At 57.1% G+C, this 13,859-nt stretch overlaps 1 protein-coding gene across 2 annotated transcripts in view; it reads left to right on the top strand.

The window, feature by feature from the left end:
• Positions 1–13,859, top strand: part of GPR161 (G protein-coupled receptor 161) — a 42,847-nt gene that overhangs the window by 10,849 nt on the left and 18,139 nt on the right. For both annotated transcript variants that reach the window (XM_006764184.2, XM_015564257.1), the window contains exons 2-4: positions 3,802–4,219; positions 7,557–8,281; positions 13,585–13,689. In XM_006764184.2, coding sequence (XP_006764247.1) covers positions 3,802–4,219; positions 7,557–8,281; positions 13,585–13,689 — 1,248 coding nt within the window. The remainder of the gene's footprint in view (positions 1–3,801; positions 4,220–7,556; positions 8,282–13,584; positions 13,690–13,859) is intronic.

Raw genomic sequence — 13,859 nt, forward strand, 5'->3', positions numbered from 1 at the left:
GTCAGAAGTGAGAGGCTTTGAACCAAGACTTTCCTAGGTTGTGATGCCTTCATGGGGACAAGAGCAAAGCACTGTGCACTGTCCCAGACCCTGGGTTGGCTGGCTGGCCACCCGTCTTTAGCTCAGCATTCGCGGGAGTGCCAGGGTAGGATGGGGGAGGGGAGAGAGGGCACCCATGGTCCTGTGATCTCTTTCTGGCACCGAGCGAGCTGTGTGGCCCGGCTTGTGGGTGGAGTGGGGGCAGGGGTTCGCTCTTTATCTTAGTGCAAAACAAGGTGGTTATTAGAACCTTCTTCCCAACTCCACCCCGCCCCCCCAAGCTGGTGAGTGATGTGCATAAAGTGCTTTGAGGTGCTGAGATGAAGAGCCCCAGAGTGAGACCAAAATAGCATCACAGTGACCTCACCTGGGCCCTTTGAAGTGGAGCTGGGGAGTATTTCCTTGCGCCGGGGCTGTTCACTCTGCTCTGCACCGCCCTGTTGGCCCCAGAGCTGGTTCCTCAAACTCAGGTCCTTTGGCTTCTACACTTAACCCCCAGGCCTCGCTGTGCATCTGACACATGCAGGCGACGGCTATGAGCAGGAAAAGCCTCCTGTAAGTCAAGGAAAACCCAAGAGTTCTAGGTCAGATCGGAGGTGAGCCGCAAAGTACCTGACTGAGACGGTTAAGTAAGAGGGGAGAAATCCACCCTTATGTTGTAGTCATTCTACACCAGGCTTTTCTAGGAGTATTTCTAGGGAATTAGTCACCTTGCAAACCAATTTGTAAAACAATGGCTACCCTTCTCAGTATTCCATAGTGTTGTCTTTCGTTTGTTTGTTTTTTTTAACCCACACAATGGTATTCATCTCATTTGAGGGGCAGGTTTGGCTTTGATGACTCCAGGCTACTAGCAGTCCTTGCTCCAGCGGACAGCTCGCTCCCTGGGGGCGATTGGTCAAGAAGACTGGAGGCAGTTCCCAGAGAGGAGGGACTGCAGTACATTGAGGCGGGACAGTGCTGGCATGCCCAGCCTTCCCTGGGAGAAGGATTTCTGATGCTCGCATGAAACCGCAATCGAGTTCCAATCATGTTGTTTCTCCAAGCTGGAGCTGGGGGATTATCTGGTCAGGGCAGGACGGAGTGAGTGTGGGAGTGGAACACCCTTGTGTCTGGCAACAGAACTGGCCAGGAGAGTGGAAATGTGAGTCACTCTTGAATTTGCTTCGTTCGATGGGCCCTGGCTTGTCAGGCCCCCGGTATGCTGGCTGCCTGCCTGGGCGCCTTCATGGGCCGGGGCATTCCAAACACTCTCTTGTTCTTTAAAAGCACACCCCGGGGATTTGCTGGGGCTTGTGCCCTCCCCACTCCAGGCTCCTGGGGCTGGAGTGTGGGTTTCCCTGGGGGACAGGTCTTTGTCCCACCTCCCCCTCTGCCTCGAGGACCCCAGGACTGCAGCCAGCCGGCGGCTGTGATCTCACAGTTCACCGGTGCCTGCTAATACGGCCCCTGGAGAGCAGCCGGGCCCAGGAGTACTTCATTCCTTCTTTACAAAGAAGTTTTGCACCCAATTTTTATCCTTTCGTGCTTACTTTATAATGTTAACAATCGATTATGTTTGACTTAACAATGACATGGTTTTGAAGGTTAGTCATTCATCAACTCATAATTCTTGAGTTACGAACTGTGTGCCAGGCACTTGTCCAGGTGCTGGGGAAACAGCCATGACCAAGGAAGGCTTCTGGACCAAGACTAACTTAGGCTATGTTTACTCTAATCACACCTCTAAGGGCTTCCATTTTTCTTAGTGTTTTAATTTTATTTTGCTTTAAAAGCTCCTATCCATTTTTTGTTCCACCTATTCACGAATTCATTGGTTGATTTTTGTATGTGCCCTGATGGGGATCGAACCTGCAACCTTGGTGTATCATGACAATGGTCTACCATGTGAGCTACCCAGCCAGGGCTCTCAAAGTCTGTTTTCTTAGCCACTGTGTTATCACGTGTGCAGTTAAGAGTAACAGGCTTATGTAGGGCCTTATTTTGAGACACCAATTAATCATTTGCATATAAGAGTTAACAAAATCTACAACTCACAAAATAAAGACAAAACCCACAATGACCTCCCAAAGACAGACATACGAGGCTTATCTATAAAGTGTAGTCGTGGCACAAAGCTGGAGTAACCTAACACATTGCATCACTGAATCAAAATTCAGAATACTTTAGCAGCCTGGACATACCGGCCAAAATGCACAAAATAAAATTTAATAGAAGTAATGTTTTGTGTTTAGGCTTAAAAACATTAATTTCATAGTTTCAGTTTTGGGGGTGCCTACCTTCACAGAAATTCGGATGTATGTAAGCATTGGGTTTTAGTTGAGCTCACACTTACATAAGCTCATTAAGCCCGACAGGCTGATACACTTGCTAAAGGAAAACACTTCTTTGAGATTACCCTGATCATGGAGGAAATTACCCCTTTGTCCTCAACACTCACCCACCACATCCGGGATGGGGTGTGCAGGATTGGGGACCACACGTCGAGAGGGTCACAGACATCCATGAGCAGGTGCCCAGCAGGAGTCTGAGTTAGGGGCGGCCTGGACGGCATCTTGGGATCTGGGAGAATTTATCTGGAGAAGGGAAAGAAGTAACTTGAGATGTGTTCTGGGGGTGTCACATGTAGGAGAGACTAGGCCTGGGGCCCGTGGTCATGACCCACAGCGGCCGGGCCCCCTCTGAAGGGAATCTTCGTAACTAGAACTGCTGGTGAGGCCAGGCCTGCCTCCCATACCAGCAGCTCCCTGTGGCCAGAGGTGTTTGGTGGAGATGTGGGTGTGGGTCAGCCGGAGGGGCCCGGCTGGGGGAGGTGGTTGGCACCGGCTCTTCCTGTCTGGCTCATGCAAAGCAATCTCTCCTTTCTTTCTGGTGTCTTCTGCTGGTGAGGAACCAGAGCAGGTGGGGAAGTGATCGTGGGATTCCTTGGCTGATCGCAGCAGACACACGTTTTTGGAGAGACATCCATCGGCAGCCTTGAATGCTAACATGTGTCAATGTTGACTTTTAGCCAAATCCTGAGCCAGTTTCCCGAGCGCGGGAACCGCGCCTCACCGGGAATGAGGCCCTTGGGCCCAGACCCCTGCCTGGTCCCCCACTTCCCACCGATACTCAGTGCCGGGTCCTTGTCCGGCCGGAGCGATGGCAGCATCTCCGTGTGAAGTGCACTTGCTTCTGCCCTGCTCAGGGGCCTCAGGATAGCGCCCACGGGAACCCTGCTGCCAGCCTTCAGTGCACACGGGTCAGCGGGGGGAAGGGGGGGAGCAGCACCCGGACCTGGTGCTGTGAGTCCCAGGTGGAGCCTGAGAGGCTGCCTGTCAGGGAAGCTCCCGGGGCCGAGGCTGCTGCAGGGTCAGGGAGTGGCAGGAGCCGCCCGCAGTGTGCCCCGTCAGCCACTTGTACCACCTGCTCCAGCCCGTTTCACATGCGGATTCCTAGGTGCACCTCTGGTCTCTGGGACCAGAATCTAGCAGGTGACCCTTGGAGCTGACACTCAGGGTGACTCGGTGCATTCAAGGTCGGAACTGCTGGCCTTGCGGAACGGATGGGTCGTTTAGAACGGAGGGGTGCCTCGTTCACGGGGACACTGAGCGGCACACAGAGTGGGTTGTAGAAAGCAGGCCGTGTGTGTAGAGCGTGGCAGGGAGGCTGGCTGAGTCTCTGGACGAGCTGGGGGCCTGGGGCCCCTGCCGCTCTCCGTGGAGGTCGGGTGATCTGATCCGATGACTTTCTCCTGTCCCCCGTCTTGCCCTGTCCCTCCAGTCATCCAGCATGCTGCGCCCACCCCACGCCCAGGCGCACTGACCATGAGCCTCAACTCCTCTCTGGGCCACTGGAAGGAGCTGAGCAACCGCACGGGGGCGGCGGCTGGTGAAGGGGGCGCCATCGTCACCGAGTTCATCGCCATCGTGGTCATCACCATTTTCGTCTGCCTGGGCAACCTGGTCATCGTGGTCACCTTGTACAAGAAGTCCTACCTCCTCACCCTCAGCAACAAGTTCGTCTTCAGCCTGACGCTGTCCAACTTCCTGCTGTCCGTGCTGGTGCTGCCCTTCGTGGTGACGAGCTCCATTCGGCGGGAATGGATCTTCGGGGTGGTCTGGTGCAACTTCTCCGCCCTCCTGTACCTGCTCATCAGCTCGGCCAGCATGCTCACCCTCGGGGTGATTGCCGTCGACCGGTAAGCTTGCCGCAGGAGGGAGGACGGAGGAGTTAGGAAGCCGTGCAGAGGGACCCGGAGCGGTCACCTGGCCCGGGGACTGTCACGCTGAGTTCCTTGGGAGGGAGCCGGGCTCTGTGGGGCCGGGGGAGAAAGCAGAGTCTGCCTTCGCTTCCGTCCCTTCAGCCAGGGGACCTCGGGTCTGACCTCGTCTCTCTTGCGTGGAGTTTTATTTATCATTTATTATATAGGTGTTTGCCCTTGCATTCTGTTTAGTGTCATTGAACATGGAGCCCTTTCCAGCATTACGTCCCTGCCCCTGCCCAGGCCAAGAGGGAGAGGCTGCACCCTGGGAGGGCTGGCAGTGGGCATTCGAGCCCAGTGCCCTTGTGTATGTAATCTGTAATATTTGCATATGTTTATATATAATTCTCTCTGTAGTTTTTTTAAAAGAGGTTCCATGGCTTTAAAAAAACATTCATAGAGACCCCCGATTCTTAGCGTATAGATGAGAAACAGCAGCTGCGGAAGGTGACGTGGCAGAGGAGGGATTAGACCTGCTGTTCGCTGCCTGCTGCTTTGACCTGGGCCAGAGCTGGGCTTGGGGTGGGGACACAAAGAGGAAACACTGTCCCCTGTCCACAGAGCAGGGATCTCACCGACCTCCCCTCCAGGTAGAATGAGAGCCAGGGAAGGGAGACAACCCAGGGACGGAGATGCAGGCACCTGAGAGGTGCACCTGCCCTGCAGGCTGGGGGCCCTTCTCGTGGTGTAGTGGCCCAGTGAAGAGGGGTGCCCTCGCTGTGTCCGACAGACGCCCTCCGATTCCCGCTGCGTGCTGTCTGAGGGGGCGCGTGGCTTCCGTCGTGAGTTCCCCCCTGGATTCAGCTTGGTGATCTGCGTTTTGCTGATGCTCAGCTCATTCATCCCAGGCGAGGGGGCACTTCCTCGGGGCTGGAGGGTAGGCTCAGGTTCAGCGTGACATACAGAACTGGGGAAGGAGCAGTCAGGGAAGCACAGAGGGGACGAGCCCGTGACACTGTCCGTGGCTGACAGTCCCCAGGTTCCCTTGGGACCATCACGGTTTTAGCTGACAAATGGTCGCTGGATTGTCCATCCAGGGCACAGGCCAGGCCCAAGGCCAGAGTCCTGGCGGCTGTCCGCACTGGGGAGGACGTTGAGGGAAGGAAGCCGGTGGTCATTCACGCCGGATGGAACTCCAGCTCTCAGCCGCGTTCCAATCAGAGAAAGTACTAGTAGCTGGAGCCACGGCCGGTCAGTTCCGGTGAGGAAAGCCACGCTCAGTATGAGTTACTGTGCTCCCCGGGGTGGCCGCAGGTTGGTTCTTAGTGTAGGGGAGCCTCCTGTTAAAGCCAGGGTCATATCAAGGTCACTGGTCTCGTGCAGGGGAGCTGAGTGTTGGAGCCCATATGTGCCCAGCGGCCTTTCAGCAACAGGTGACATCAGGAAGCCTCAGGGGACAAGGCCTGTTTGGGCTCCGGGCGAAGCGTGAGTTGTTGGAGAACAGACGGAGGCCGTCAGAAGACAGCTGAGTGTACAGGGAGCAAAGGGACCCTCCCCCCTCCCCCCACTTCGCCTGCGTTCCCCCGCGGGGGAAGCTGCCCTTTTCTCCATTTTCCTCTGAACCTGCCTAAATGAGGCTTAAATTTCAAACATGAAGTTTCAAATTTATGAAATCCATCTTTTGTGGCAGACACGGAAATGATAGAGGGGCAGATTTGTGCATTTCCATGTACATAAATCCCCCCCCCACCCCCCCCTGAAACCAAATAACTGCTGGCGGGTGTGGAGGCACATGGCAGTGCTCTGGCCGGCCTGTGGGGGCTCCTGGGGGCTGGGCATGCCCACGGGGCTCGGACGCAGCTGGGAGAACTCACTGTCACGGCTGGACTTGCTCCTGCCAGAACCTTAGTCAGCGAGGGATATAAACACCATTTGTCACAGTGAAGCCCAAGTCCTGCCGCAAAGTGCTAACACTAACGGTGTCTTGAGAATAGCCAGAGGCCGAGCTGCAAAGGACGGTTATTCATCGTGATTGTTTTGCCATGTCCAGGCGGGGTGGTCAGAGGAGCCAGGACAGCTGGCATTCTCTAGACCAGTGAAGGCGAACCTTCTGAGCTCGGCGTGTCAGCATTTTGAAAAACCCTAACTTAACTCTGGTCCCGGGCCACATATAGAAATTTTTTGATATTTGCAACCATAGTAAAACAAAGATGTATATTTTTGATATTTATTTTATATATTTAAATGCCATTTAACAAAGATAAATCAACCAAAAAAATTAGTTCGCGTGTCAGAGGTGACATAGGTTCGCCATCACTGTTCTAGGCGGCACCCCCCACCCCTGCTGCCTGGCCACCCTGGGGCCGGAGGCCAGGGGCCGCATGTGTTTCAGAAACAAAGAAACTAGCCTTGGTTCTTTTTGAACGTGAAGGAAATGTTCTCAGAAGTGCCCTGGGCAAACTCCCCTCACATTTCCTTTGCCAGGATGATGGGACCCAGGCCAGTGTCTCCACCCATCACCGGGCAAGGGGACCGCCAGAACGGCCTGACTCGTTCCCCAGGACTCGGGCTGCTGTGGTCACAGCAGCTTTACGGGAGCACGAACAAGAGGGCGTCCCGTCCTCAAGAAGGAAGGGGAGCAGTGGGTGGCCAGGCAGAGACAAGCCGGGCCCCCACTGCCCTTTGAAGGGTGGCGCGGTGCAGGCCCGGCCCTTGCGGGCACACGCAGTCCTCGCACAGATCGGTGGCGAGGCTCTGAGGCTCTGTGGCTCCGTGTCGCAGATGGAGGAACAGAGCTCTGGGCGGTTGAGTCGGCTTCCCTGGGCCACACAGCCAGCAGACGGCAGAGCCACCGCGGAGCCAGGCGCCCTGCTCGGAGGCCTGTTTCTCTCTCTGCTGCACGCACGGCTTTGTGAGATGTAAACCCAGACGCCAGGGCAACAGATGGCTGTGCCCGGGGCACATGCACGATGCTGTCCACACCGCAGTCCTGGACACGGAAACGCCATGTCCAGGCCAGATGTGAGATCGGCAGCCTCGGGCTGACTTCGGAGCTGGGTCCCCAGTGACTCAAGATGGTCCTGGTGGATGAGGTGGCTTCACAGGTGATATGTGAGGCTGGTAGCCACAGTCCTTCCGCACGTCCTGCCTGCACCAGGCGGCGTCTGCGTGGCCACCCCTCCCCTGCGTGCATTGCCCTCGGGGAAGTCCTCCCCAGCCAGCATGTCCCTCGGTCATGATCTGGGTGGGGAGGTGCTCTCCGCCCGGAAAGCAGCGCGTGCCCAGCCTGGTGTGTTCTCTGTTTTGATCCTCTCTCGCCTCCCGTCCTTCCCAGCTACTACGCTGTCCTGTACCCCATGGTGTACCCCATGAAGATTACGGGGAACCGAGCCGTGATGGCTCTTGTCTACATCTGGCTCCACTCGCTCATCGGCTGCCTGCCGCCTCTCTTCGGTTGGTCTTCCGTGGAGTTTGACGAGTTCAAGTGGATGTGCGTGGCGGCGTGGCACCGGGAGCCCGGCTACACGGCCTTCTGGCAGATCTGGTGCGCCCTGTTCCCCTTCCTGGTCATGCTCGTGTGCTACGGCTTCATCTTCCGCGTGGCCAGGGTCAAGGCCCGCAAGGTGCACTGTGGCACGGTGGTCCTGGGGCAGGAGGACGCCCAGGGGACCGGGCGCAAGAACTCCAGCACCTCCACCTCCTCCTCGGGCAGTCGGAGGAACGCCTTCCAGGGCGTCGTCTACTCCGCCAACCAGTGCAAAGCCCTCATCACCATCCTGGTGGTGCTGGGCGCCTTCATGGTCACCTGGGGCCCCTACCTGGTGGTCATCACCTGCGAGGCCCTCTGGGGCAAGAACTGCGTCTCCCCGCGCCTGGAGACCTGGGCCACGTGGCTGAGCTTCTCCAGCGCCGCCTGCCACCCCCTCATCTACGGGCTCTGGAACAAGACGGTGCGCAGGGAGCTGCTGGGCCTGTGCCTGGGGGACCGGTACTACCGGGAGCCCTTCGTCCAACGCCAGAGGACGTCCCGGCTCTTCAGCATTTCCAACAGGATCACAGGTAACGAGGGCACCGGCCGGGAACGGGACGCTCTCCCTCAGCCAGGGGCAGCCGAGGTGCTCTCTGCCGCCCTGGCGTGGTGCTGGCCGAGGTCTCACACGGGCTGTGGCCTCCAGGCTCCAAGTGCAGGTTTCCTTTGGGGGAGGAGCACCCAGAGGGCCCACTGTGATGCCCGCAGCTTTCCTGAGCTGGGCAGCGCACGGCAGGGGGCGCCAGAGTTCAGAAATCTGCTTGCTGTCCATCCCCCCCCACTCCCCGCCGACATCCTGGCCTCGAGGGGACAGCTCCGCTGCCCCAGAGGAAGGACCCCAGCACCACCAGCTGCCTTCCCTCGGCCAGTCTCTTCCTTCCAACTTCTTTACCGCAGTGGCCGCCCCCTCACTGCTCATCCTGAGATGTCCTTGGCCCTTCGTCCCAGGTCACGGGTGTCCTAGGTTGCCCCTCATAATTCAGCTCCCCCCCCCACACATACACACACTGAAATGCCACTCTGTGTCCCTGCGAGGCCCTCAGCCGGACAACTGACTCAGGACAGACAAGGTTCTGGACACCATCTGTCCTCTTTGATGGGACCCACAGGAAGACTCCAGTCAGGGTCAGCTTCATAGACCTTTTATTTTAAATAATTTAGCCTTGGGAGGTTTGGAAAAGCCCAGCCTCCCCCAGAGTGCCCATCGTGCCTAACCACAGGCGTCACCAACCCCGACAGTGACACCGGCACCGACGACAGACGTGGTTCAGGTGCCGCCCGTTTTCCGCTCATGTCTCTTCTGCTCCCACGCCACCTTCAGTCTCCCTTTGTCATCTTCACGTCTTTGTTCACCCTTTGTCTCCGTGACACGGACACTTCTGTGCAGCTCTGGTCAGGGTTTGGTAGCAGTCCCTCAGTGTGTGATCTCGGGATCAGAAGGAGGTTATAGGCTTTTGGCGGGAGCGCCGGGGTCAGGTGCCCCTTAGGGATCATGTCAGGGGCACATGTGGCCCTGTGCCTTATTGCCATGGCACCCTTCATCTCTTGGGTGATGTCTTCGTCAGCTCGAGCGCCTGTAAGGAAACACCACAGCCTGGTGGCTTACACAGCAGACATTTCTGTTCTCACAGTTCGGGAGGCTGGGAGTCGGGGACCGGGTCCCAGACGGCAGGGTGCTGGTGTGGTTCTCGCCTGGCTGTCTCCTTGCCGTGTGCACTCATGGGGCAGGGGTGGGAGAGAACCAGCTCTCCGGTCTCTTCTTATGAGAATCCCACCCCAGTGACCTCATCTGATCGCCTCCCAAAGGCCCATCTCCAAATGCCATCACACTGGGGGTGAGGGCTTCCGTGTGCGAATTAGGGTGAGGGGCAGACTCTCGCTCCCTACAGGGAAGGTGGTGCCAGCCAGGTTCCTCCACCTACAGCCACTATTTGTCTGTCATTATTACCTACATCAGAGGAGATGCTTGGAGGCTACTGTTAAATGTCCTGTTGCTCCTTCCACTGTCGCCTGTGTTTCCCATGCTTGGGGGTGAGGGGGCCTTGCCTCCTGCAGTTACTACTCTGTTGTCTTCATGGAGAAGTAGCTGGGTTTTTAGGGTCATGTGTGAGGGGGTCCTCACCAGGACGAGCTATGGGAAGAGAGATTTTGAGGGCACTTGCCAGGTGCTGGTGAAAGAGCCCACACGCACCTGCAGTCCTCAGCGCTTGCTGGATGACTGTGGGCAACTCACGCCACTCAAATTGAGTCTTCCTCTTCATGAAACAGGCAGGGCGGGGCGACAGAACCCTCCTAATGATCACGAATGCTCATGGTAGTGATGCCAGGAGAGCCGTTCTCTGAGGCAGTTACATAAGCCAACATCACTGGCTTATTTCCTGGGTTGATGGAGAGAAAGGAAGGCATTCTGGGACTTTTTATTTTGACCAAAGGAGAAACGAAATCTCCCCATATATCAGCCACCGGAATGCCCACCCAGGACACTTTGCAAGTGTGACTTGTGAGCCACAAGTACCTCCAGGGTTTGGTTTTATTTCACTGGTTAGCGTATTTGTTCACATTTTGTAAAATCACTTATTTTCTAGGCAAAAAAAAATTTTTTAATGTTTTTTTATGAAGTTAAGAATGAGGAAGGGGGAACAAATGAGGAAAGCGAATGGAGGAGGAGCGGGTAGACAGAACGAAAAGAAACGTCTGCTTTTCAGGCCAAGATTCTCCATGCAAGTCACTGGTGATTACCCTGGAAGAGCTGGGGAGGCTGTGAGAACGGGTGGAAAACACCAGCTGTGGTTGGGTTGGCAAGTTCAAGGCAGCTGGCGGTCTCCTGCTCATTGAGGGAAGAGCAGTCTTGTGGGAGGACTTTGGGGTGAAGAGTGTGTGGGACAGAAGATGTTGGCCTTCTCCAGGAATGAGAGCTGGGGGTCCCTGTTGCCTCTTCCCCGGAGGCTCCCATGCCGGGCCAGCAGCACCAGCAACAGCCTTGGGAACAGCAGGATACGGTGCCCGCCAGCTCGGCACCCCGCCCCGTCCATGCTGGGAATGACTGATGGGGAAACCTGGCCTCCGCCTCCCTCTCCGGCCCCTCTGGCCAAGCCAAGGCTGAGCCCACCCTGGTCTAGTGCCCTCTGTGGGCACAACTGGGATCTGCAGGAGGCTCCTCAACCCCTGTGGCAAGCCTGCTTCGGCCCCCCTCCCCCTAGACAGTGCACCCCTACTAGTTGTCATCAGGGCCAAGAAGGACAAGATCCATCCCGAAGCCAGCTGGAAACAGCGCGGAGGCCCTGTCTTGCTCTTGTGCATCTCCTTGTGCCGGGGCACCTGCAAAGCTGTAACCTACGGGCGAGGACATGGAGTTATTTTTCCTGACAGCGCTTATGAGCAAAGGCAGAGTGGAATTCCAGAAATAGCTGGAGCTCCCAGCTGACTCTGGGAAGCCAGGAGTTTTATAAACACGTCATGTCTGTTTCATAGATTTCAGCCACAATGAATGCATTTTGGTTTTCTCATTCTGTTGCCCCAAGGAAGGGTCAAAGGCTAGGTTCTCCCTGGGGTGCCAGCTGCCACTGAGCCACCTAAGTATCTTCTGCTCATGAAGAGCCCATTAGTAGGCTCCCCTGGGCTCCCCTAGGAAATTGGAGGGTGGCCTGGACCTCGGGGGAGGGCAGCCTATCCAAACGCCACTCACCTGATGGTCGCAGCTCCTGAAACCGGGTTAGTGCCTTTTCAGTGTCTTCCGGGGACCAGGACACTGGCCCACGTGGGCTCAGAGGACATGCTTGCTCCTGGGCCTCTTGGAAAGGCCTGGGCTGCAGGGAGGGAGGGGCGCCCTGGAGCCTTTGAATTTTCCCACCTGCTTTTCCAAGTTCCGTTCCTGGTGCCACCTAGAGTCTTCGGGTCACTTCAGAGCGCCCATCTCACCGTGAATGGCCTCTCGCAGGCACTAGTGGCTTCCAGCTGCCCCCGGCTTCTGGCCGGCCCCTGGGGCCTCTCGCTTTGTGCCTTTAAAATAATGTGTAAAAGGGTTGGATTGGGCCCAGCCCAGTAGGTTGGCTGTTTCACGTGAAGAATCTCGGGGTGACTGCACCCGCTCTGGTGGGGAATGCTGGGCGAACGGACTGGAGGGCACCTGGCTGCATGGCTCCCAGACCTTCCAGCCCAGCCACGCTCGTCTGGCTCCGGGGAGTCCCCCTGTGGGGACCAGGACTCGTTCCTGGCTTTCACCGCAGCCTCAGAGACGGTGTCCAAACCCACTGTGGCCTCAGCCTTCCCTGTTGGCAGTGAACGGTCCCGGCCTCCTTCCCAAGCCAGGCTTCCTGCGGAGACACAGTCATATTCTGGGGTCAAGGCCCTGGAGGGGAGGGTCGTGTGGGGTCTCGTCCCAGCCGACCACACCAACCCTGGGCAAGAGTGCAACTCCCGGATGTCATGCCCTCCCCTCCACCATCGCATGTCCTCCTTGGCTCCAGAGAACAGAGGAGGGTGTGTGTCTGTCCTCGCAGGAAACCAGGTGAAGCCCTGGCCGGTGTGGCTCAGTGGTCGGAGGGCTGGCCCATGCACTGAGGGGTTGCAGGTTCGGTTCCCAGTCAAGGGCATGAACCTGGATTGCAGGTTTGATCTCCAGCCCCAGTCAGAGCCCATGCAGGAGGCAACCAATCAATGTCTCTCTCTCACATTGATGTTTCTCTCTCTGCCACCCCCTGAAAATCCATGGAAAACATACCCTCAGGTGAAGATTAAAAAAGAAAAGCCAGGTTAGAGGTACAGACTGGAGTTTCTGCCTGCGGTGTTTGTGGGAGCACAGCAGTGGCCCCTCACAGTCGGTCCTTCCGTCTACCAGGCCGTAGATCTTCCTCGTCACATCAGAGTCTGACTCTTGAGCTCAGGTTTTCATTCCTAGGAGCTCCTTTGTGTCACCTCCCTGGTCACCACAGCCTCTTGTCCATGGATTCATTCTTTTCTCAACTTTCAGAGAAAATTCGAACTTTTTTGTTTTCTTAAGCTCCCTGCATTGTCTCCTCTGAGACCCATTATTCTCCTTTCCTTGATATCCCCCCATCTCTGTCTTTCTAGTGCTTTGCTCACAGGCCTGTGGTCTGCGCCTTCCCTTTGTGGTTCATAACGAGGCCCTGGTGGGAGGCGTCTGGGCTGTAGGTCCGGCCGAGCCGCTGCACAGTGCCCAGCTCTCAGGGTCCACAGGGCTCTGTCTGGGGTCTCCAAGGCCAGGCTCGGTTCCTGTCCTCCCCTCTCCTGCTGACACTGAGCCCACTGCTTCCTGTAGAGACATCTGTCGAGCCCACCTGCCTGTAGAGGCGCCGGGGGCCTTCACTTCCTGGGCTTTGGGGGCGCAGGGTGAGAACCAGCCCCCTCCCACCTCCAACCCAGCTCTCTCCTGGTCACACCCACTGCCTCTCCCTCCCTCCTCCCAGCTGACAAGCATTCTCTCCTGCTCTGGGGTGCAAACCTTTTTGAAAAGTCCTTTTTGGCATTCAGGTGGGGTTTCAGGAGGTAATGTACACCCAGGTTCCACGTTTAACCGGAAAGTCACCCCAGACAGGTCACCTCCCGTCTCCTCTCCCACCTGCCTTGTTGGTTTGAGTTGTCATGGGAGGGGACCCAGTCAACTATGTCACAATGCAGACTCCCTGGGCGGGCACAGGGCACAGTGGGAAGGGCGGCCGCCACAGCTTCCTGTCTGTCAATGGCTTGAGAGCGTGTTTTGCAGAAGAACAGGGGGGACAGGAGAGTGGGAGGTGAGGCGGAGGGGACTGAAATGGGGATCAAGGCCGTGGGGGCGGACGCGGTTTGTGCAGTCAGTGCCGACTTTGCCTTTCAGACCTGGGCCTGTCACCACACCTCACGGCGCTCATGGCAGGCGGACAGCCCCTGGGGCACAGCAGCAGCACGGGGGACACCGGCTTCAGCTGCTCCCAGGACTCAGGTAAGCCTGCGGCAGGTGCCTCCTGCGTATACCTGACGCGGTGTGGGCACTGGTGCCAGCCCCTGGGCACAGCAGCAGCACGGGGGACACCGGCTTCAGCTGCTCCCAGGACTCAGGTAAGCCTGCGGCAGGTGCCTCCTGCGTATTCCTGACGCGGTGTGGGCACTGGT

This window comes from Myotis davidii, unplaced genomic scaffold (genome assembly GCF_000327345.1).
Source record: "Myotis davidii unplaced genomic scaffold, ASM32734v1 scaffold401, whole genome shotgun sequence".
Lineage (NCBI taxonomy): Eukaryota > Metazoa > Chordata > Mammalia > Chiroptera > Vespertilionidae > Myotis > Myotis davidii.